Source organism: Argiope bruennichi, chromosome 3, assembly GCF_947563725.1.
Source record: "Argiope bruennichi chromosome 3, qqArgBrue1.1, whole genome shotgun sequence".
NCBI classification, from domain to species: domain Eukaryota; kingdom Metazoa; phylum Arthropoda; class Arachnida; order Araneae; family Araneidae; genus Argiope; species Argiope bruennichi.
Window position 1 is genome coordinate 114,281,648 of NC_079153.1, and position 23,222 is coordinate 114,304,869.

At 29.7% G+C, this 23,222-nt stretch overlaps 1 protein-coding gene across 1 annotated transcript in view; it reads right to left on the reverse strand.

The window, feature by feature from the left end:
• Positions 1–23,222, reverse strand: part of LOC129963194 (glucose dehydrogenase [FAD, quinone]-like) — a 39,657-nt gene that overhangs the window by 12,961 nt on the left and 3,474 nt on the right. The window contains exons 2-7 of the mRNA XM_056077366.1: positions 7,410–7,612; positions 5,246–5,435; positions 4,801–4,932; positions 4,110–4,231; positions 2,888–3,058; positions 1,639–1,792 (exon numbers count right to left, since the gene is read on the reverse strand). Coding sequence (XP_055933341.1) covers positions 1,639–1,792; positions 2,888–3,058; positions 4,110–4,231; positions 4,801–4,932; positions 5,246–5,435; positions 7,410–7,612 — 972 coding nt within the window. The remainder of the gene's footprint in view (positions 1–1,638; positions 1,793–2,887; positions 3,059–4,109; positions 4,232–4,800; positions 4,933–5,245; positions 5,436–7,409; positions 7,613–23,222) is intronic.

Below are 23,222 nucleotides of genomic sequence, written 5' to 3' on the forward strand. Positions count from 1 at the left end.
ATCGGAAGTATTCCTGGGGGGTAGGCATTCAAATAATCATAGCTAATGACTTTGAAAATGAAGCGATGAGATATCATCTCCAAAATATCCGAGATATTATGGAAATATTCTAGACTACTAAAGCATCTAAATGCAGGTCTCAGTCAATAGAGATAAATAAAATAGAGATAGTCGATAGATATAGATAAAAACACAGAAATCGGCAAGAACTAAAAAGACCAATTTTTGTGTAATAAAAGCAATGAACCTCTTATCAAAGTCGTCACAGATTTAAGACTAAAAATAAGGAAGTTCGGGCAATAGATTTTGTGTTTGCTCAACTATTTTTAAAATAATACCTTCAAAACATGAAAATCAGGATAAGTAATATTTGGCACACAGTTTTGGCATCTAAAGAGCAGGTTATTTTCAAATTTCGTTTGAAATCTGTCAAGAGATTGACTGTCTGTCAATCGGAATATTTGCCTATGCAATAACTCTAAAATGCAATTACCTATTTACATACAATATTGCATGTGATCTTGTTATTAAAATCATAGTTATATGCCTGGTTTCTATTTTCGGTTTTCTTTATTGTACTACAATGAACAAAATGATCATTTGTGGGATAATAAAGAGCTAAGTGCTAATGGACGACAATTGCTTAAGAACCACAATATTCATTCGGGAGAAGAGAAATAACACTTTTCTAAAGCGCATGCGTGAAAATTTCTGGGAGAACCACTCCCGTTAGTTTTCCAATGCATTTTTAAAGAAATCTTTTATCCATATGATGTAACTGACAAAATTATTACTAATGGCTTTTGAGGATCAGAGCATACCTTCTGATGTCATTTATTTTTAGCAAATTTATATTATTATTTGCTGATTGTTTTAATTAAAGATACTTTACAACTAGTTTACAAGTATATGGTTTTTGAGTTGTGTAAAAAAATAATTTTGCAGAAGGAAATATCATTAAATTTTATTTAATAACAAGAATAACTGACAATAGGTGATTTCTATCCAATGCTATTAGAAATTTACAAGATTAAGATAACACAATTTTTAGAATATTATTCACTAAGCAAATATCTAATAACTAGCAGCTAACATGAAATAGAATAATAACTTATTCAAAAAATTGTTATCGACATTTTCTTTATAATATATTTCGAAATTCAGTTGACAGCTTATGGCTAAATTTCCTGAATGAGTATATTTTAGTATTTCTTACTTTGTTATAGTTTTTCAATACGATTTATTTTTATATAATTTTTTGTTCAAAGTCTCAAAGTATTGTTGAAAAGTTCTTTAAGTTCAATGCATATTTTTCCTTAAACTTATATTTCAAATAAAATATTCTTTACTATTGTCACAAATCTTGACTTGTATGTTTATACGTGTTAATTCAATCAAATTCAGAAATACTAGAAAGAGAAAGAAAGATGATAAACCAGGCTACATCAGTTTTGATGCTTACAGTTCTGATAGATTCTTTGGTAAACAAACTAATTAAGCAGAACTTATTTTATGGTTCACATACATTTCTGTGAAAATGTTTTTTAAGTTATCAAATTTTTTAACAGCAAAGTATACAGTTAAGAAAAACGTTTACAATGTTACAAATCATGGAGTTATCCCTAAATAAAATGGTACCTTTTCCCATCGTAATGAATTTGAGAAAATTCTTGACAGACAAGATTCTATTCGGCAGCAAAGAAATTGGATCATCTATGACAAAATGAATACCAGCTGATCCAACATGGTCTTGGAGATTCTCTCCTACAGGCAAATCAGCAATCACAGGAATCTATAAGTGAAAGCAGAAAATCCTTAAGTATGAAATAAATGGTCTATTTTCATTAATACAATCTATTGAATTCACTCATTGTATTTGCTATAATGGTATTCATCTAATTTGTCTGAACTTTGGCTTCAGAATGCTTTGCAATTTTTCTAGATTATCAATAACTGGTATAGACTAATACTCTAGGACATGAGCGCTTAAAATCTATATCATGAGTCAGTTTTTGAGGATTTGTGGTAAATTCTTGAAGGCATATGGATCTTTCCACAGTTTGAAAAAAAAGTGACGTGACTTAGAATTATATTAAAAAAAATTTTTTTAACAAATGATCCGTAAAGCACTTTTGAAAAGGCAGTGAATTGTTGGTTTTTCAAAAAATTTTCTACTCCGTGAACGCAGTGGGTCGTTATAGATTTTGGCTGTTTTCAAGGATTGGATCCTAAAATTTCAATAGCTCTTGCTTTAGTGCAGTACAAGAAAAGGAATGAACGGAAAGTCCGTCCTAACATTGAGTTTTCTTCCTACATAGTAATTTTAATTACATTAAAGCTTATTTAATTTTACATTGATTATTCTTATTAGAATTGAAAAATCTGTACAATTTGCAAAATGTTTCTTTGTAATCGCACGTTAGGAAAAAAATTGTTCGTTGAAGCATTAATTGATCGTAAAAAAAGGGGGGAATTAAGTTGCATGCGGTGATCTTGAGAATTGTATAAATATATTTCAAAGCAATAAAAAAAAATCTTTGAACTACTTTTCCTGATAAACGTTTGAAGTTCTGACTATAGATATGTTTTCAATATTTTCGCTAATACAGCATTAAAGCATAGCGTCCTAGTTATTGATCAGATAATGAAGTTTTGAATAAATAAAATTAAGATAAAACGATAAGGCAGAATGAAATTTTAAAACGGCATATTTGATACCTTCATAATCTTGAAATCAAATTTTCTCGTTTTTAGATCAATAAAAATACATGATATTTGTCCTCTACTTTATACTAAAGTAACAAATTATAATTTCAATTCCTTCATTCAATAACAATATAACTGTCATTCATTCGCATATTTCATATGGTAGTTGTATTATACATACACCGAATTTCTTCAACTGCTTCTTGGGTCCGATACCGGAGAGCATGAGGAGTTGAGGTGTATTCACGGAACCAGCAGAAACAATGACTTCTCGCCTTGCCAGGGCTTCGAAGGCGTGCCCATCTTTATCATATAAAACACCTCGAGCACGTCTGTCGGAATCAATAAGGATCTAAAAAAATTGAAAGGCAGATGGAGTTTTTAAGAAAAAGTCGTGAATATATTGAAATAAGATTTACTGTAAAATAATAAATCTAGTAGAAAGTAACAATTTTCAGTGTTGCAACTTGTTTCCTTTAATAATAAAGATATCTAACTGTGTGTGTGTGTGTGTGTGTGTGTGTGTGTGTGTGTGTGTGTGTGTGTGTGTGTGTGTGTGTGTGTGTGTGTGTGTGTGTGTGTGTGTGTGTGTGTGTGTGTGTGTGTGTGTGTGTTGACGTTCTACATGACAGACTGTTAGATCTGGAGTTATCAAATTTTAACTATATGTAATTCAAAAGCTGCACCTCGGAGAGATTGTTGAAAATTTAATTAAATAATTAAAGAAAATTTTGAAACTCTTGCCTAATAACTTCCGAAAATATTATGGTAATTTTTGCAACTTTACAACAAAACGCTGTACAACTATAAAAGCAGTAACTACAAAAAAGCAGAGATACATATAAATATAATTTGGTATACTGATTTAATATTTAAAGTGCCGATTCGTAGTTAATTTTGAAATAAATCTGTACATCTGTATATTCGCATGCATAGAAACGCAGTAACTCAAAAATGCAATGTCTTAGATAAATAAAATTTTGTCTGCGACTTTGTTACCGAATTGTCACTGTGTATCAACTTTTAATTTCAATCGATTTAAAAAATGGCTTTCAAAATCCATATTAAATTTATTCTGTAAGCCACAAAATCTCATGTGTAGGACTCTGAAAATAAAAATTTGAACACTCGTACCATTCACGATCTTGCCCTAAGTACTCAATTTTTATGCGAGTGGAGAAAATATAGCACCTTTATTAGAAACAACACGAGAAAAAGTCTGGAAGACTCCTTATACTGGGAGAAACTATAAATATCTTTAAAATATCCATTACTCGCCTAGAAAGCCAAGAATTCAATTATACTCATATATGTATAATGAAACCGGAAAACAAATATCTTTCTAACAATACAAGAAAGAACCCATTTTTAGAATTTATCGTATTATTTTGAAAATAATTTACCTTTGTGACAAAAGCATTTATGACAATATCCAAATTAGGTCTTTTGCCAGCAGAAGACAGAAACGCTTTGGCAGTACTGCAGCGAGAACCTCTTCTGATAGTTCCTTGAGGAATCGTAGCACCTGTTGATATATCATAATGATTGTCAGTGGCTTGTTCATAAAATAGTTCGAAAATTAAATCTAAAGCTTCAAGCATCGTTTTCTTGATGCAAATTTTGGATATTTAAAGATTTATTAATCATTTTAAAACATATTATCTATCAGCATATTATCAGTATTACACATATTACCAATGCCCAATGAATATACAGAAACATGTGAGCGAATAGGAAAGTTTTTCGCGCAAATAATGAAAAAAAATTATAACTGCTCTCTCCCTTTTCATGTATTTCAAGTATGCAGAATTTTGAATTTCCTATTTAACTCATTTTATACGTTTTTTTACTGAGCGAGTGTTACATAGCTTCTGAAGTTTTAACCGTAAGTTATATAAATTAAGCATTATATAACATAACTAAATTTTAAATTCAATGTTTCCACGATATTAAATCCTAATTTTGGAGTACAAAATTAAAAATGTTTTAGGTTTTCGAAAAACTCGTTTTGCCAAAGAAAAAAGAAATAAATCTACATTAATTCTTATTGAAACAAAATTACTTTTAAATATTTCCATTAAAAATAGCACTTACCAGTTTGGCGAACTCCATTTATGTCGTTTACAGAATATCCCATGAAGAGGGCTGATTGTTCGAATGCATATCCAAGAGGAGTGACGAAAGGAGGTGTATTTACAGTTAAGTAACCGCCGGTGCCGTGATATCCTGGAAAGTGAACACAACCAGATAAAAAAAATAATTAATATGCTATGTACTTTCAACAACTGAAATCAATCATTTATATTGCATGCTACTTATATTAAATCTATTATGTTAACTCTGAACTTAATATAACCTAATCTGAATTTATAATACTAATTCTGACTGAGACTAGCTTTTAAGAATCTATTATGACTGGAACTTTAATTAAAATAAATTTCTGAGAAATTTTAAGTTAATGTTTATCAATAAAATTTTATAGTCACAATTCCTATTCTACTATTGCTGTTATTTCACAGTTTGTATTTTGGCTACGCACCATTGAAAGCTGTATGAGGATCTTGATTATCCTCGGACTTCAAAAAATAGGGATAAACTTCTTTCCAACTCCAGCCGTCAGCTCCATTTCTGGCCCATTGGTCATAATCCCTTCGATTGCCTCGCACATACAACATGTAGTTTAGGATACTCGATCCTCCCAGGACTTTGCCACGAGGCCAGGGCATTTGCTGTCAAGAAAGAGGTTAAATTTTACATTAAGTGAATCATATATTGGCATGGAATTTTAATCTTATAGCAAAACATATTTTATATTCACTTTACAAGATACAATAATTTAACTGGAGTCACTACTACTTTGGCACCAGATTGAAATGTTTATAATTCTACGGTGAAGTCTCCAACGTTTTGTATAGCTTGTCTTCCAGAGATGATGAAGCAGTAGAATAATTAAAGCAGTACGAGATCTGTGCCTGAATCGGATAGTCGCCTATATTTTCAAGACTCTTTAAAACATTTTAGCAGCTAATGTCACGAAATTGCTCCTTTTTTGGAATTAAATCCTCATCGTAGGATATTATACAGCAACATCAGTTCCAACAAAAATTCGTCAAAGATTGCTTTGAATTATTCGGCAGATATTTAAACAGTAGACCGTTTCAATCAAATCATCAGCTTTGATACTGTTATTGGTATTCTACGATTTCCATATGTCTAGACAATTGTTTTGCACAACGCTAGTAGCTTTCTAGAAAGACTATAGACTTACCGATGCCCAATCGGACATAATTATTTGGTGACCGCTATTAAATTTCCAATGCTTTTGCATAGCGAGTATATGTTTAAACAATCTCTACAGATATTAACTTCTTAATTAACACATAGTAAATATGTAACTCTGTCCCACATTGACTGCAATATAATTGATTTTATATATAACTAGAAGTATGTAATAGGCTTCTAAGCAAGAAGATGGAGTTGCAAAGAAATCTGAATAATCTTGCAGAGTAGTTGCTTAGCTTTGAAGGCATTGCTTAAAATCAAAATTCGCCTTGGAAATAAAAAAAAATGATCACTTAATAATAAATCTTTGAGAAAATCAATAAAAGAAAAGTACATTTGCCATATTAAAAATATAATTCAAGATATCCATCTTTAAGATACGTCCTTTCCCAGTTTTTTCAACTCCACTAAAATTTGAGTATTTCGAAACCGCAAGCCGCCTATTCTTCTCATATTAATGAGGGCCACGGTGGCCTGATTGTAAGGCCTCAACTTCGGAACCGGAGAGTTTCAGATTCGAGAAACGATTTCCGCAAAAGACCCGTCTTGTAAGCTGGTCTGGTGCACGTTAAATCCGTCGGTGTCAAACGTCCTTCCGCTGGTGTGGTGTTGGAGAGGGCATGCCACCTCGTTATCTGACCGAGTTCAAACTTACGAGGTCCAACAAAAAAAATAGCTCTAGTGTTGCTTTAAAATGGGAAGTTAATATAACTAGACTAACTCTAGAATACTTGGAATTACTTAGACAAAAAAGAATTTATAACCTTTAATGCGAAAATTGCAATATGGTGATACTTCAGACCTGATTTGTCTCTCTTGGCTCTATTGGATTTTATTATATCAATCATTGCAATTTGCCCGTAATGTTTTTTACATCGAACAATTTGAGAAAGAATGCAGCAATAAAATGATTATTAAAAACTGTAATTAAAATTGAAGTAAAAATGTTCATAAAAACTAAAAACTCGCATAAAAATAAAACTGGCACCACCGAAAAGCGATTTTTCAAAAATTTTAAATGGCATAAAAAGATTGTTTGTGCAATAATAAGCCCTGATGTTGATGTTTTAAATTTTTTGAAGGGTCTATTAAACCTAAATTAATTTATGATTAAAATTAGGAAACATTATAGCAGCGAGCAACTATTCCCCAAGAAGTAATTATGCACCAAATTCGTGTGATCTAATTCTAACTGTCGAATCTTTTACAACACTTCTAGTGACTTTTGCAAAATTCATCTCGCAGCTTAGGATTAGTATGGCAGCCTTAAAAAGTAAATATATTAAATATTCATATAAAATTCTGTAGTTATAGCATTACTAGAAGGCTCTGTAAACAGTTGGTAAATAATTGCCAGTGTTGCTTTCATATTTTATCCATTTATCAGAAGATCTTCTTTGAAAATACTCTACCACACTCACTCTGTTTATGAGGCCGAAGCAGGAGTGCTTCTGCGGTACAGTGAGATACCCCCAATCATTCCTGGTCATCTGCAACTGTGCAGCTAGGATAGGTACTTCACTTTTCAACTTCGGTGCTCCTCCAGCTTCCAGGAGTAGAACTCGAATGTCAGGATTTTCAGAAAGTCGGTTGGCCACCACGGCGCCAGCGGATCCAGCTCCGACTGAAAAAAAAAATATTCTTAGTGAAACAGAATTAAAACGTTCGCGATTATGACTCAAACCTGTGATTCCATATCATCTATGTAATCTCTTTCTGTCTTTTAAATTATAATATAAAAGGAGGTCATCTATTTAGAAAGACATGTGACTCATAGACGATTTACTTGGTAGTCAATGAGTTGAAAGTGATAAATATGGTAAGATAAAGAAAGCTGGGAAAGTCACCAGTCGGAATTTTTCACACTAGCTTTAAGAACGTACAGACTGCCAGCTTCCTGGCCTAGGGATAGATCGTCTTCCCCGTGATCTCAGGTTCGAGTCCTCGTTCGAGCATGGTTGTTATCTATCTTGTGCTCTATCTGTGAGGTGTATGAAAGAGCCTTCCTGTAAAAATGGCTTGTGCAAGCGATTGTGTGAGTGTCATCTTCATATGAGCTAAAGTCGAACTTCTGCCCTCGGGTGCTCAGGGGTCCTTATCCTCAAAAACTACTGCACCTCTCTGTTCCCTATCTCTTGGATTTGGTTTGAATTGGAATTCTGAACGCTGTTGTTGGGAGATAAGCAACAACAGCGTTCAGACTAATGACAACGTCATATGTTCTCTTGAATTATTTAAATGAACTATTATGCAAGCATACCAAATTATAAAGCAATATTCATTTGATATTTAAAAAATTTGATAAAAATTTGCCAAGCTAAGCGAATTTTTTTAAAAAAAATACCTAGATACCTAAAAGCAAAGTTTAAAAATACAAGTCTCTTCTCCCTCTTCGGCTACAACTCGGCTCAAAAATTATATGAAGTACGGTTCAAATGGAATAATAATTTTCGATTGAAATGTAGGTTATTTTTCATGACTTATCATCAGATTTATGAATCTTGAAAAAAAAATTGTAAATTATAATATGGGTTTTATTTGAATTTGAAATTAATAGGTGACTTTAACAAAGTTCGAAAAGAATGTTAAGAATCGCATATATTTTCCAAAAATTTATTCATCGAAGAAGGAAGCATGCTGCATAATGGATTTTTTTTTATATTTACTAATGCTTTATATGTATTTGCAATAACATTTGCAGCGTTGTGATTTACTGAATTTACAGCGTTGAATTTCTTTCTTCTTATTCTTTTCTTTGATGGGGAATCTATCTTTAATTATAAACGATGATTCATCAACTGCCCTGTTTATAACATTTATTTTATGAAAAAATATGAACCATAAATTATAAATATATTTCATCAAACAATTCCAATATACATATTTATAATTTAATTGCTTTATTCAAATACAAATAAATAAAAAATATACTTAAAAACATGTTAGCTTCATGTTAACGATTCAGTGATAAAGTAATCATTACTAATTTAATATGATCATACATGCCAAACGTAACTTCGCATTGCCATTTAAATTCGTATGGTCTTACACTCTGCAGTAATGTCATGTACTTTTTCTTTAAGGCGATGTACATTTAAAATGTATATTTGAATGTAGTTAATTCGTGCTCACGAATCAAAAGTTAAATTTTCTTCGCCAACTTAATTGTGTGACTACTCAGAAAGAGTAAGAAGTGATGTCACATCATAATAATCATCCAATTACAGATCAGATCAAAATCTTTCAAACATGAATGGTGAGTCAATTTTTGATGAGTTGAAACGAGACCATAGATAATCAGTGAATTTTTTAAAATTTATCTCGGCCTTCCATTTACAATCCAGTAAAAGTTTAATAAACTTATCTAAACGGAACTCTTTCATACAAGCCGAAAGTCGTCATTATCTGACAAGTATGATTTATAGGTGGTGCAACAATAGTATATTGTAGCCAACAGCAAGGAATAAGGCGTTTGCTTGATATTTATTGTACCGTAACGAGGTTTCTGTTAAGTTTTATGCTTATACCTTCATTTTCATTGTGCGCATACTGCATAGTTAAAGGGGAAAATATTTGTTGACAATAACCCCAAAACATTTGTCAAATGAAGATTAAATTCTTGTTCTTTTAAATCCCTTTCTGGTAAAGTGCGATCAATAAAGCAGCAAGAATAATTTGTTAATTCGGAACAAGTTATTCTCTTTGTAAGCAGTATGATTTTTGAGAACGAATGTACGCTTAAAATTACTTTTAATTGCATATTTGATATAGTAGATTATAAGTAATTTAACTGGCATAAGTTTTCTATTTTTCAGTCATTGGTTTTGAAAAGAAAAATAAATTATCTATCTTATATATATATAACCAATCTAAAGTAAGAAATAGTTTGAAAACGAAACTAAAATGAAAACGAAACAAAACAGTTTCGAAATCGCAACTAAAATTTATAACCTATTTAAACTAAAACCAAAAAAGAACTTCATAGTATTTAGAGAGCGCAATTGCAGCTACTTCTAAAACACAGATGAATTGAAACAAAAGTATTAGAATCAAGTTAATAGGAAAATCAAATAAAAATTAAACTAAAAAAATTATAAAAAATATAAAAAAGAATCCGGCCTGAAGTCTTTTTCAAGGGTCACCCTCAGGCAGGGACTCAAAGAAAGGGATTTTTTCTGTGAGGAAATGCAGACATTTGTCTAATAATGATTCCTCGTGACCCGAAAATCCCCTGAAATTATGCCCAAGAGATATACCATTTTAACAGAAAGGAAATACAAAACAACAAATTAGAAGAAAATAACCACTACAAAGTAAAAATACAATAACAAAAATAACAATAAAAACAAAAAATAGCACTAAAATTAAAAACGAAAAGGCCAGAACATACCATCAACAGTCAAGGAAATTTTAAGCTATCGATTGTGATTCGCGCTTTTTAATAAACTAACGATAAATTATGTAAACAAATGTAGGCTCCCAGCGCCATCTATTGAGTGATCTAATATGCAAGGAAAGTTCTATTTTATTTAAGCCAAAGGATTAATCCCAAACCATACCTTGTTTAATTAAAAAATTGACATTACAGTAATTTCTAGGAAATTCAATTTTAATTAAATTTTTAAGGAGGTTGTTTGATGCTTCAATATAGGAATTTTTATTATTGCAAACCCTTTTGATCCTGTTAACTTGTGAGAAAATTAGATTTTTGAAAATTTTAGAGTTTAGATATAGTGAGGCTACCTTTCTGGATTTAAAAATCGAAATTGCTAATGATAAAACAATAGTTGGTATATACGATAAAAGGGATGATTTCAACTTTAAAATAACAAAACTATGTAACTACCTTTCCAATCTATATATATATATAAACGTTTACTATATTAAGACCAACTTACTACATTTTAGATTGTCAATTTCATATGCTATTCTTATCAGAGGAACATTCCTTTATAAACATGATCTAGAATGAAGATTTCTTTTCCTTTACTTAAATAAAGAAAAAAGTAATTTTGGTAAGAAGTTGCTTCATGGGTTCATTAATATTTAAGACATTTCTTCTTTACTCTTAGTTAAAATTTTAAGTTAAAAACAAAAGATATTTCTGTTTATCGGAAAAACTACAATATCATGAATATATTATTAATCTGAAAGTCATAGTTTAAATACCTTTAGAATCACAAATAGTTCGAAAATGGATTTTTGCATATTACTATCTATAGTCTGAAACTTATTACAGATAGATTGTTACACATTTGCATCATCAAATATATAAAAGCAATAAATTAAATTTTGTTAATTACTTTAATCAGCATTTCGTTTTTGCAGCATCCGTGACGGCTTATCCATTAGGGCGGCAGAGCTGCACCACCCTTTAAAATTATTTTTAAATATTACAGTTCCGTTTTTCACCTAATTTGCTTACTTTTCCAACTAGAAAGTGAAATGATCAATGAATTTACAAAGTAGTAAAAATATAACATTAAGATAGGAAAGGAATCAACTAACAATAAAAATACAAATCGCGATTACTTGGCAAGCAGCCCATGAAGGCAACGACTTGTCCACGTACTAGTGGTTTGTATGAAACAGCACTTATCTTCGTTTAAATTTAAAGGCACTTGAGCTGCAGTCAGAACAGACTCGGTTTGAAGGAGGGCCAAATGATGTCTTTCTTTTCACTCTCAACCAATGTTCGCCTTTTTCTCATTTTTTTTCCCTCTCCTGTTCTTTCCCTCATTAATTGTTTTAAGTTTCTGTTTCGATTCTTGATGCCACCACAGAAACAAATATATTTTTTTTAAATTATTATTTTCTGTAAGAATTAAGCGTCGTAAAAATGCTATGCGCATACCTAATTATTCAGATCTTATTCGATAAAAATTTAATGAGGAGGATGAATTATTAATTATTAAAGTAAAAAACGATGGAAGTTGCAGATAAATATCTAATAAGATGAGTGCATTACATTATTTTTGGGCGAGCTGACTGGGCAAATAGAAACATAGAGATGGAGGAGGGGAGCTCTGATACAAATCATCACTTCAATATTTACATGATTCTCTTTTAACAAGACTACAAAGAATTTGTATCATATATTGATTATTTAATATGTTTCAATCGCAACAAACTTCCTATATGGCTTGGAAATTAAATTTTTTTGACTGTTTATGAATAAAGTAGCTTTTAAAAAAAATTACGATAAATATTATCGTAGCACTGCTAATTTCTGGGTTGACGAGTCGACATCTGAAATAAATTAAGAATATAATCACCATAACGTTGTCGGAGTTGATATTTCTGGTACTCTATAAAGACACAAATTATTTCCAGGTATTTTAAAGACTAGTTACAACCCTTTTTCTTTCTTTAGTACTTTAGATATCATATCTAACTTAAAATTACATCAATAGAAATATTAAATAGTTTCTTAAAAATTATTTAATCCTCCTGAGTATTAAAGCTTTATTATGTTTTAAAGCATAAGCTTTAAAATATAATAAAGCTTAATAATGTTTTAAGCGCATTATAAAAAAATTAAATTGATAATCAATAAATAATATTCTGATTAATTTAATAATTAGTAATTAATGTATGCATGTACATAGTAACATATTTTGCGCCTTATTCATTTGTATCGAGATCTTGTTGCCATTTTGGAACATTTAAATTTAATATAAAGTCTAATAAGAGTGCATCTGATGAAATCTTGCCCATTATCAAAAGCAGATTATGTTAATAACAACCTGTCTGACCGTAACTGGGTCGGAAATAGTTCATTATAATTTTCTACCAACATTTGATAGACACTGGGGGGGGGGGGGTATATTATTTTCTTCTTAATAATTTTAGGAAAAATAAATAATTCGGTCAATTTAATATTCAACTGTATTTCTTTCAGAAAGTCTTGATATATTATTTCATGCAACATTTTCAAATGACCCTAACTTGCAATTACTTGAACTCAAAAAGATAATTATTTTTTATATATGTTACTAAAATAAAGGTAAAGTTACCAAATAAAAGTCTTAAAAGAATTAATATTGCCGATTATCTAATTTTTACTTTCAGAATATTTTCAAGCCAGCATTTTAATTATATATAATAAAGTAATAAAATTTGGAATCAAATAATTCCATTTCCCAACCGAATGGAGATTAATTGAACGTCATCTGTATTTCTGTGATACTAAGATTTCGCATTAATATTGACTCTATATAGTTCACTTATTTTGCACTTTAATTTGGAAAAATACATAACAATAATTTTATTGATTTGAGTTGCTGAATATGGCAATCTTTTATTCCAATTAAAATGGATGATAAATGTTATTATTACTTTGTCGTATACGTAGTAAAGTATATTAATCATCAAAAAATTAAAACTGGATATTTTGACGAATCTGCTGGTTTTAAAATTCCCTTAGTTCAAAAAACACGTTTTTTTGAAAATTTCTTTCTCTCTGTGACAAAAAAAACTCAAGAAACGCTTCGAACTAGATGGATGAATTTTGGTATATTGTCTTTACACAAATTTACATATTTCTATCAAATTTTGAGTAAAATCCATTCAAAGGAGTCTGACGGTCCAGTTGTTCGAATATAAATTATGATTACTAAACGAAGAGCTCTAAATAGATTAAATTCAGTACACACATTTAACATATATAGTGCAGATATCTGTCAAATTTGAAGCCAAATCCAATGAGGAGTTGGCCGTCTATTACTTTCAGAAATATATAAACGCGATAAGTCAAAAACGTAATGATTTAAATACATTAAATTTTGTATGAGATTTTGTGACTACAAGTGCAGCTTTTTAACAAATTTATGTTTCAATTGGGAAACCAATTAGGTGAAATGCATCTAAAACACAGATTCGATTTTCGGATGCTATTAACTGCATCTCAGGGATTATCTCGCCAAATAATCGCCAAGGATGGCACGATATATTCAGTAAAAATGCTAAGTTCAGGCCGAAGGTTAATATTTCGTAACTATTGTACGTCAATGCCATGCAAGGCCTTCATTGGTATAACAGTTTTATTAGAGAATATGCCAGAAAGTTTTGGGTGATCACTCCAGCTGGGTTTTTCTAAGGAATTTACAGTTCAAGAAACAAAATGAAATCACTTTCTTTCTTGTCACTCCTCAACTAATTAATCACAGCAATATAACACACATAAAACATTTATAACGGTTTATAGCAATTATTTATTATTTTTAATCATAAAATCGAACTCAAACCCTAAAACTTTTCCGATTTTTAAATTAATACTTCCTGTTGATCAAGTTCTTGTCATCAGTTCCAATACCACCTGGTAGGGTGTGAGATCGAACTTCTTTCTTTACGGTCTCCTCTTTTTCCCTCCCCTCGATGGGAATGTGTGGTATCCACCCACTAAAGCCACAGGTAGTCTCTTAAGTTAATTGCCACACTCGCAGGAGAGGAGAATTCACAGTTCTGCTCTGCAGTTGACTCAACAGAAGCAAAACAAAAGAAGTTTCGTATTCTTCTGTCTTTTGTTGTTTAAGAGGAACAAATAATCCTCCACTTCAGCAGGTAAAGGGCTCTTCCCGCGTTTTCGCATGATATTCGGTAAGGTGTCATTAAATGTCACAAATGTTTACTGGAAGGGTGGGGTTTCCTGGAATGAATTCGAGGGTTAAATAACGTGTATCTTGAGATAATGAATTTTCCGGTTTTTGATTGCTTTTTCGGTTAATGATGAGAATTCTATCGAAGTTGTTTATGAAGAATAAAAAAATTCTGAAACATTTCTCTTTTTCAGTGTCACCATAGACTGGATTAAGATTTGATATGTTTATCTTAATAATGTTTTATCTTCATAACTATCTAATCTTCATAAAACTTTTTTTTCTAACTTCTTTTTAATTCTATTTTCGCCACAGGACATCCCGGGACTTGGAATCTCTCTAGAGAATATCTGAATGGTTTATGTATAAATATTTTGTAAGGAGAGTTAAATTTCGAATGAATTCTTAGATCGAACATCCAACTCAAAGGAAAAGAAATAATACTGGTAAAGGGAATAAAATTTTAATTTTTTTTAATTAACAATAGAAGATAGATAATTCGAATTTAGCGAATAATTGCCTGAGAATGATGAACAATTTTGTTCTAAAAGATTTTTAATAATTGCCATTTCTTAGAAATTAAATATTGACAATTCTACCCGAGCATAAAAATATCACACATTTAAACCCTTTTATGCCGATGTTATATCATCGTTCGCATAACTTGCAAAAAATTTCAATAATGATTTGAAATTGCGTTTTGCATTGGCGCATTACTTTTCAAGATATATTAAAATATATCGTGTTTATTTTATCTCCCTTTGTTTCGTAATAGGATGTTTTTGCTTTCTCGTATAGGAAGAGAAAGAACATAAATAATGAGAAAATACAATCAGGAATTTTTATGAATTTCCGTGTTTCAGATATCCCTAAGTCTGGAAAATGCATTTTTTTTTTTTTTTTTTTTGGAATTACTTTTCTGCTTGTGAAAATTCAAAAACGCTTTTAGGTAGAGGATGAAATTTGGTATATAACTTTTACACAAAACCAGTAGATTCCTATAAAATTTTGAGCCAACCACATTCGAAGGAAATATGCCTCTCCAGTTGTTCCAATATAAGTGAACGCGATATCTGTAAAGCATAGAGAGCTAGAAAGACAAATTTCAATGCATTACAATTTATAGATTTAGCATTTAAAATTTAGTTCTATATCATATTTTGAACCAAAAGTATCAAAGAGCTGGCCGTCTGTAAGTCTATATTTTCGCATATATATAAGAGCAATGTCTTAAATCAATAAAATTCGGTACTGATTTTGTGACTACAATAGTATATCTGTGTCAGATATTAGTTTCAATCGGTAGGGAAAAAAGTATCTAAAATACATATTCGATTTTTGGATGTTTAGTCACATGTTAGGGATTAACTACCAAAAAAATCACATTTAAAATTTATTTCCATATAATATTTTGAACCATAAGTATCAAAGTCTGTAAGTCTATATTTTCGCATGTATGTAAACTCAATGGCTTAAATCAATGAATGTACATGATTTTGTGACTACGATAGTAGTTCTATGTCAGATTTAGTTTTCATCGAGAAAAAAAGGCGCCCAAAATGCATAATCGATTTTCGAGTGTTTAGCCACATATCAGGGATTAGCTGCCAAAAAAAAAATCGCCAAAGTTCTATATTTTGTTATAATTGTGCGCCAATGCCATGCAATACATTCGTGGTCTTACCTAAAAGTCCAAACTTTTAAATGTGGGAGTGGGGGAGGGGGATAAACTTTTATTTGAGAATATGTGAGAAAGTTTTTGGGAGATTACTTCCAATGGTTGAATTTTGCACTTATCATTCTTATTTTGTTTATGATCTTTTTCCCAGAACTGGACAAATTCGTCAAACTTTTTGTGAAGGCACGTCACTTTGATTGGGCTTGAAGGGCTAAGTTTTGTTTATCTGTATTTATTAAAGGTGAAGTAATCTCATAATGAAGTCCTATTTATTACTTTAAAAAGTAAATACCTATTTTGAAAAGTTTTTTTGGCGAAAATAACGCAACTATTTTTATTAAGCAATCTAAATCTTTAAACTGTTGTATCTTTATAAAATTATTTGAATTTTGTTTCTGCAATCATTAATTAGGAAATTATTAATTTTCACAATTTTATAACTTATATTTTAATACTATATTTACATATAATTTTCTCAAATTCTGAATTTTGGTAGAATATTCTTGTGAGGAAAAAAAATCCAAAAAAATGAAATCTAATACACATTTTTGTTCAAACGTCATACAAAAATTCCTCAATATATTTTATAGTTCCTAGACTGTAAAATCAGCCATATGTTCATTTTAAAAAAAAATTATAATTTTAATGTTACTTAATGTGAAAAAAACTGATAAATTTCTATTATTTCCCATTCGAATCCCAATGTTTAATGATTGAATAGAAATATGCCGCATTTCTTAATGGAAGAATTTGTTTATATAATTCTTAATTATGTTCGAGGTATTAGATAATTCATTTCATAAAATTTTGAACTAGAATTTTTTTGTTTTTTTTTGGTTTGTATCTCTTTTTATATAAAAGTACACGTTTCTTCCATTTTTCAAACTATTTTTGCCTTTTAACACGTAGATTGCTCCATGTGTGTCTTTTCAAATTAGTTTCAAAAAATAAATTCAAAATTCATACTAATTTAAATTGAAAAATATAAATATTTTATAAATTTTTTTCAAAAACTTCATTCCGGATGGATCGATGCCTATTTTATATCATACTAGCCGCCTTTGGCGACCAGTTGGTTAGCCAATCTTAATGTTCGTTTAAATTTTAATAATTAAATATTTTACGCAATTCCTACTTTAATAGATTCTTCATCAAAATATTTTAAAACTTCGAATTTTGATAGTCATATAATTCACTCATAATATTATAAAGGTCTTCAGTCATCACTCATAATAATATAAAGGCTTTCAGTCATAAAGTAATATGTATCTCTCTAATTTTCTGTCAGCTCTCGTAGAATTTATGCTTTAAATTAAAGTGGAAAGAATTAATCTGCAATTAATATAATAATATTTTTTGCTGAAACAAAGCATTTTTTTCATAATATGATTACTGATAACAGAGTTACTGAGCGTTTAAACTTTATGGGCACTAAAGAATATCTTTCTTAATTTATGTAATATCTCCAGAATTTGTCAACAAAATTTTCTCAGATTCATCATGAACAGATCGATTCATTAACAATGTTTAATTTTAAATGCATCAAACACTAAGAAAATAAAATGAATCGTTTAAAATAATCGGTCGAAAACAGGTTTTAAAAAACGATGTACTTAAAACTATAAGCATATACAAAAAAATATATAACTAACATAAATACAATTTAATTACAAAAGCACGCAACTAACCTAAAAATAATTTAAATCGGGAATCATGAGTTGATAATATTGTCAACAATCAGAACACAATATGCATGCGTGAATTTTCAAAGCCAGTTACGGTAACGCAAATGCGTGCATTTTTCTACGCAAGTTGGGGTAACGCTATGCAGATTAGAAATTTTTAATTTCCTTTATTCTGTGTTATTTTAATTCAAAAGTACTTCAGAATGAATCTGAAAGATCGATTCATTAACAATGTTTAATTTTAAATGCATCAAACATTAAGAAAATAAACAGAATCGTTTCAAATAATCAGCCGAAAAATCTTAAGCCTAGCCTCATGACTGTTGGGGAAAAAAACTGAAGCCATACTTATTTGGCGGCGTTCCACCCCAACACTGTGCACGAAGCACATCGTTGGTGGTACTTATTTGGCGGTGGGGAAAATGAAAAGGTTTTTTTTTTTTTTGGCGGTGAGGAAAATGAAAAGATTTTTTTTGGCGGGAAAGTTAGTTTTTAATTAATAATTAATATTCTAATTAAAAATTCAAAAAAAGGGATATCCTATCTTTTAAGTTAGATCAAACTGCACACGGTGTGTAAATTTGATTAAAATCGGTTAAGTAGTTTAGGAGTCCATCGCGGACAAACAACGTGACACGTAATTTATATATATTAAGATTTTATTTTCAATTGTTGGCTAATCATTTCTTTGAGGAGCCAAAAACTTGAATCTGCTCTTTTTCAAACTCAGCTAATTTGCTTCCTGCTTTATTACAAAAATAACAGAAACCTCAGTAGATAATATCAAAAACTTTATCGCATTAAAATGGTTTTGACTTCAGTAATTGACACTACATGCGTTTTCTTTTAATGTAAGGAGACGGTGAACTCTATTGGACACTTTTGCGAATTATTAACTTAGGGTTATGAAATTATTTATGCATACGTATTAAAATATAAATACGTCATTTTAAAACGATATATATTTTTTAGAAAATTTAAAAATTCTATGATTTTTAAAAATTTTAAAATATTCCAGGCGACTTAATTTTGAATTTTTTCTGTCATTTTTTTTAATTTCTTTTTATCACCAAAATAAATTTATTTGGAACAAAATTGTGTCTGATTTTGTAATTAGAATTAAATGCTAATTTTTTAGAAATATTTTTATGTACACTTACTGAATTTTCATAGGCATTTTGTGTTTTTCTGAACTAAAATTGACTTTTAACTATCTAAAAAAACCCGAAACGTAAAGTGCATGCCATATTTTCTTTTAATGTTTGACCGAAATCTTTATTATCAATTTCATTTAATTTCTTCAAAAATTAAGACGCCTGGAACATTTCAAAGATATTTAAATCTCATTACAATATCATTTTGAGAAAAGCCATTAAGATCTACTCATTTTCCTCTAAACCCTTTAAATATTTATTTTATTGAACAATATACATTATAACACTATTTTAGATGAATACAAATATATATTTTGGTAATGAAACTATAAAAATAAAATTGCATGTTTTGGTTCATTTTTGCTTATTTCAAAGTCCACTGTCCCCTTAAAGGCATGGGTTCTTTTTGTACAGTTGTTTCATTTTCATATTTGAGTGCTCAAAAATGCCCTTTCTTTGCATTTTCATTAGCATCTCAGCTATACCATAATATTAAAACAGTATGTTAATTAAAATTAGCGATAGTTAAAATAACGCATATTAATATAACATTTGATTTTGATAACCAAATCATATCCATGACCATAAAAAATTTTGCTGGACTTTAAGTTTCTACTGCTGCTATCTATCTTATAATATAGTATATGCACTATAATGTGACATATATCTATTTTTTGAAGAGATTGTTACATAGCCATCTGGTTATCCCTCCCCCTTAAGTCATAATAAATTTTTGTAAAAGTGATTTTTAACCTTACTGATTTTGCAAACCACATATTGTATAAAAAATATTTCGAGGACCAATAAATATAGAAGTAGGGAAATAGTAAAAACATACATAATTTTTATAATATAAATGTCAGTAATTAATAAAATTTACAAAAAGAGTTTAAAATATATTGCTAATAAAATAAAGGTTATATATTTATTACTTAACTGTCACATGTAAAGGAACTCAGAAACACGTGATAATAATAAAAAAAATCAAAAAAAAAAGTGAGACTTTAATCATTATTTGTACCGGTTGAAAAAATCAATATTTGGATTGAACAGTTAACAGTTTCAGCCATATGTCCTTATCTACAATTTATTTATGTTAAATTTTTCACAAAGAAAAAAAAGTAGGAAAAGTACATTTACGCGGATAAATAATCAAGAACTTAATCGAACGTTTCATAGCAAGTTTAGCGTTGCTAGATAGTGTTTTGAGAATATTTATCCAGAAAAACTCCAACGATGTCGGTCTAGTAATTGAATTTCGAATCTGGTCACATTGCAATTCAATTAACGGGTCTTCTTTATTTGAAGGCACTTTCTTATCTTTTACATAAACTTCAAAAATCTTTCTCAATCATTAGTTATCACCTGCTGTTTTCGGAATCCAGTACCAAAAATAAATTTGAAGGAACCGTTCTCTGGTCCATTAATACACTAGCCACTGTTCTAGAAAATTTCCCACTTATCATATCAAATAGTGTTCTATTATTTTGATTTTCACATCACGTTCCCAAGGGACGAGCAAAACTTTTAAAAAATTGACTACTGGCAACGTATAATATCTGTTCATCGCATTAAGGCTAATTTATAACCAACTTATTCTCCCACAATGGCCCCTTAATATTACGTGAACGTGTTGGAATGTTGTCATTAAAAGAGTCCTAGACACTTCTTCACGTTGCGGAATAATGGCAGTGAAATCCTAAATATACAAAGAGAAAGAATTACTGAAAGTTTAAGATGTATATAATAGTTCCTATTTCAAACAGATAGTAATATTTCTTCATTTTTGATTTTTTTTTCCTCTATAAAGTAATATTGCGTATAAATTACGGGCAATGTATGAAAAGATGCATTGCGTATTAAGGTTGCCATTTTTAGGTAACGAATATATGTATAAAATAGCATATATATATAAAAAAATTTGATATGTTAAATATTTTTCTCAAGTGATTCTACAGAACAGAAATAAAATGCAAGAAACTATACCTGAAAAATCCTTTGTTCGAAAGGTGTTTATGAAAATAAAGGAATAAATGAAAAGTAAAATATAGAGCATTTTCAATTCAAAGGAGACAGGAAGAAATTCCTGCATTAATTCACCCGTTGCAGCAAACACATTTTTCATTCTGTTACATGACACATAGTGTATTGTCAACGGTAACCCCCGATACAGGGAAAAAAAATTTGAATTCATTTTTTTTTCTGGTTTCATATTTTTCTTATATTTCACTTAGCTATGGACAGCATGCTCGATACATACTATTTTATCCATTATATCTACCTCAAAGCATTCCTCCTTCACAATTCAGAACTTGATGGTGAATTCATGCATGCATTTGGTTACAAATTATGCGTATGTTTTAGCACCACCGAATTGCTACATATTAAACTCAACACTAGAGAGAAAATATATTTACTTTTGAGATTTTCTTTTGAAATCTTCTTTGATATTTACTTTTGAGATTTCATTGATCTTTTAGGAATAAAAGATTAATATTTGATATGTGTTGTCTGATTAATGATCTGACCACCCATTATAGTCTGTATCTGATAATCCCAACTAAAAAAAGTTTAACCTGACACGTTCCGATTTTAATATAAGCAATATTTCATAATAAAATGATAAAAAAATAATTTAATTTTAAAAATCTTTGGAAAATTTATAATGCTAATTTTTATTATATATATGTATATATAATCATCCTATTTTAAGAAATAGTGGCGTTTTAATACTGTAATTACTTGGTTCCATAAGGTTATTAAATTCCATAAGGTGATATAGTGCTATTTCTCAGTAAATGATCAGATGCCCCATACTAATACCGGATCAGTAACGAATTTTAACTCTTTGTCTCGATTTAACTTTCCTTCTTCCAGAATTCCGAGCTGCAAGCTCAATAAATATTGTTATAGTAAAAAGTTCACAATTTGTCTTGTATTAACAAAATAAAATTTTCTGCATTTCAAACAATTTGAAAGAACAGCTGAAAGCTATCATTTTTTAAGGCATATGCTATAAATAATTTTATCACCTAAATTTATTGTTTCATTTCTTTTCCTGAGTTTTGGGTGGATCAGATTTTGTTAGATTCTCCATGAAGTAGTCCTGATATTTTTAAATTATATTTTAAACTAGCCGCCTTTAGAGACCAGTCGGTCCGCCAATCTTAATGCTCGTTAAAATTTTAATAATTAAATATTTTATGCAATTCCTACGTTAATAGCTTCTTCATCAAAATATTTTAAAACTTCAAATTTTGGTAGTCATATAATTTACTCGTAATATTATGAAGGCCTTCAGTCATAACGTAATATGTATCTCTCTCATTTTCTGTTAGCCCCCGTAGAATTTAAGCTTTAAATTAAAGTGTAAATGATTAATCTGCAATTAATATAATAATATTTTTTACTGAAACGAAGTATTTTTTTTTTGTAATATGATTATTGAAAACAGTCACTGAGCGTTTAAACTTTATGGGCACTAAAGAAAATCTTTCTTAATTTATGTAATATTTCAAAAAATTGTCAATAAAATTTTCTCAGTTTCATCATGAGCAGATCGATTAATTAACAATGTTTAATTTTAAATGCATCAAACATTAAGAAAATAAACAGAATCGTTTGAAATAATCGATTAAAAAATGTTAAGCCTATCTCATTAGCGTGGGAAAAAAAATACTGAAGCCTTACTCATTTGGCGGTGGGGAAAATGTAAAAATTTTTTGGCGGGAAAGTTAGTTTTTAATTAATAATTAAAATTCTAATTAAAAATTCATAAAAAAGGGACTCCAGGTGCCCATTTCTGACCTCCAAGGTATACATGTACCAAATGTGGTAGCTGTAGGTCAAACGGTCTGGCCTGTAGAGAGCCAAAACACACACACACACATTGAGTTTTATTATAAGTATAGATGTACGCATTTTCTTGGAAGAACTTTTCTGTTATACTTCACATAAAAATTATCAACAGAAAACAGTTGAGAAATATAAAATTACCGAAGTTTTAATTTCAGAGTTAAAATATCAAGAATGTTAAGTAAAATGCAGCATCAACTTTCTGGTTAAAATTTGTTCTAATATTTTTTTTTTCTTTTTGTTTATATTTAAAATAAGTGTTTTA